At 47.0% G+C, this 2881-nt stretch overlaps 1 protein-coding gene across 1 annotated transcript; it reads right to left on the reverse strand.

Annotated features, from left to right (window-relative positions):
* Positions 1-1680: 1680 nt before the first annotated feature.
* Positions 1681-2178, reverse strand: PPTG_19668 (hypothetical protein; the record flags this gene model as incomplete). The annotated part of the gene is made up of 1 exon (XM_008918149.1): positions 1681-2178. One exon carries the CDS (start codon positions 2176-2178, stop codon positions 1681-1683), a length of 498 nt encoding a protein of 165 aa, XP_008916397.1.
* Between the last annotated feature and the right edge of the window lie 703 nt (positions 2179-2881).

Genomic DNA, 2881 nt, shown 5'->3' on the forward strand with positions numbered 1-2881 from the left:
AAAAAAAAAATGCACAGCGCTCCGCCTCGATCTTCGGGGTATTAAAAGATTTGCTGATGTTGCTTCCGTAGTCTACAAACAATACAAAAATATCGTTCGTTGGCGTACATGCTCCGTCACGTTACATCTAGAAAAATGGATCGAAATCGAAAGAGGAATCTGCAACATCTACTGTAGCCTCATGTGAGTCATGAGTTTGTACAGCAATTGAGAGCGTCGCGACAGCCAGCTGCGCAGTGACACGAGTTAGATGGTCACAGTACAGCGATTCCCGCAGATCACCACCTCGCAAGAGCTTGTCCTTGCTCAAATGACTCTGGCGATAGTCTTTCGTCCCGCGCACTTCATTACCTGCTCCATAGCGTACAGGGCCGTTGCAGTAGTTGCCTCAACGCACGACGTAGATACCACCCTTGCTTTAGCAACTGTTGCATCATGTAGGGTCTGCAGTTAGACGCGAGCTGGATTGCACGGTGGTTCTCACGGTGGTTTTGCAGGTATTTCCGCAATACAGCTACAAAACTCTACTCGGTTTTCTTCGTCCTACCACGCGCGTGCTTCCCGACTTGACCATTGTGGCTACGCGCTCCCCCCATGGACTTTATGCCGCGGTCCCAGACACGCGAAACAACAGAACGGTTTAGATTAAAGTAGGCTGCAGTCTATGTTTTGTGCATTGTAATGCCATACCCGGGATTACATTACCTGGCGCTTGTTGTGGAGTATTCTAATATTTTCTGATCACACCCTGTAAGCGCAATCGTAGCCACGACTCAACATTTTGCAGTCTCGATTATGTCGATCAAAATATTTGGATAGGATTCATGATTTTGTAGTATCCTCAATATCTCTATCATTATTCCGAATAATTCACCTTGGGATTCTTTTTCATCATTGAAAGTGGAAAGTTTTAAACTGCTACATGTATTAATATTAGAAAGTAGTATATTATGCTCAGGCCTCCTAATTGAGGATTTTTTTTCGGATTCTCCCTATTAGCTTATTAGATCCAAGTGAATAAATGAATGCAGAGGGAATCCCCATTTATGATCCCTCAGAGGAATCATAAATTCTTTAGCATAAGCAAGTATAAGAGGAGGAATCCTCAGTTGTCAATTGAGAGGAGACGCTGAATAGCCTCACGCGAAACGTTAATTAAAGGTTGGCGACACTACTTACTTCCAGCCAACTATTTAAATACGGACTATCGAGAAACCCGTAGGCAGGCCTTATTCAAGCTCTGGAGAGTCCGACATCGCTCGCTGTGTTTCTTCATCTGATGCTGCTGAATAGTGTACTAAAAGTGTCGGCGGCAGATTTTATAGTGGCGTCTACAGTTAGTTGTTTGTACGGACGGCGGGCCCGAAGAACTACACATCTGTGGCTCTCTTTCGCTTTGCCTCGACCTTGGGGTCGCGGACAAATGGTGCAAAATTTGCATGCTGTGGTAAGTACAGCAAATATCTCCGGGCGATGTTGAGAGTCTAAACCAGAAAATGATGCCGCGTCCTTGGCGGACCGGTGTCGTCGGTCCTCATGGATGTTGGTAAGCATATTTGTTATTCGGACAGTCCATTATGGTTAACTAGCAAGTAATAACGAAAGAAAAAAAGATATGTAGAATACCGAATTACCATTGCGCGAAATTTTGCGCATGTATCACGCATGCTGCATGGGTCCTCAACTAAGCTTATCCATCACCTTCTCCATCAAAGCCATGAGCCGCTCCTGCATGTTCATCGCCTTCTCTTGAATATCCAGTGCTCGCTTTTGTAAGTCAACCGTCTGGCGCTGCAACTCTTGTTGTTCGCTCAGTCTCGTGCGCTCGTGCTCGATTTGCTCTTGTTGACGTTCCTTCTGGTCAGCTAAAAAGCGCTCCAGAATTGTGTCCAGCTCCAGCTTCTGCCTTTTCGTCGCAGGTTCCTCGACTTCCCTTTCTTCAGCAAATAGTGGAGGTTGGACTACAGAGGCTCTGGGCGCTGAAGTTATCTCTGAGGTGATGATAACCTCACGAGTTCGAGTACGGGATGGACTTCGACTAGCCGGTGAAGTGGCAGCTACTTCTACTGGCTGGTTAGCTGTAGCGACGACGTCGTTGTCTTGGGCATCTGATTCAGGCACTGGCTCGAAGGACTGATCGTCGGTAGTGTCTTGAGTGTGCTGTTCTTCGTCCTCCATTTTCTTGCAATACGTTCTCAAAAGCTGCTGTCTCTCAGACAACCCGAGTTGATCCAGATCTCTTGTGCTCTCTTCAAATCGGTGAGCTGTCACTAGCAACCGGAGATGCTCGCGAATGGTGTGCGCTTTCACGGTTATTCCTTGCCTATTTAGTGAAGTTTCGATCTTTTTCCACTATCAATTTACAATGGCTCTTCATATTGATCGTGTCGCGGACGAACGCCGCCATCGCTGTAGATAGTACACGTACGGGGTTAGTTATCTCAAGAAGCCGTTGAGCCAATTCAATACACTTCTTCAACCAGAAGAATGCTGCGGTGAGATCGAGTCCGGGGCGACGCCGTCAACTGCTTCCACAAAGCTGAATTGCGTTTCTCTCTACCGTGCGAGATGCACCACTTTATTCTGATCTTTAGGTGCAAACACTGCCGCTGAGAGCCAAACGCCGTGTATACGTTCTGCGTCAAGGGCACCACGACAATCATCGCTACGAGTCGTAGCGGTTGATCATATATAGTTTTCGAGTCGCCGGTCGATAAGTTATCGTAGAGCGTAATCGGCGGCGTTAACTGACATGTCGCCTTCCCTCTCAGATCCTCGTCGCTGATTTATCAGTCTTCACTACCAGCTCTCTGCAGCTAGTTGTCTTTATCATCGGCACCATCATAGTCCGTTCTGGACCTTGAGATGTTGTCGTAACAGT

The sequence above is a fragment of the Phytophthora parasitica genome (assembly GCF_000247585.1).
Source record: "Phytophthora parasitica INRA-310 unplaced genomic scaffold supercont2.147, whole genome shotgun sequence".
In the NCBI taxonomy this organism is placed as follows: Eukaryota; Oomycota; class Peronosporomycetes; order Peronosporales; family Peronosporaceae; genus Phytophthora; species Phytophthora nicotianae.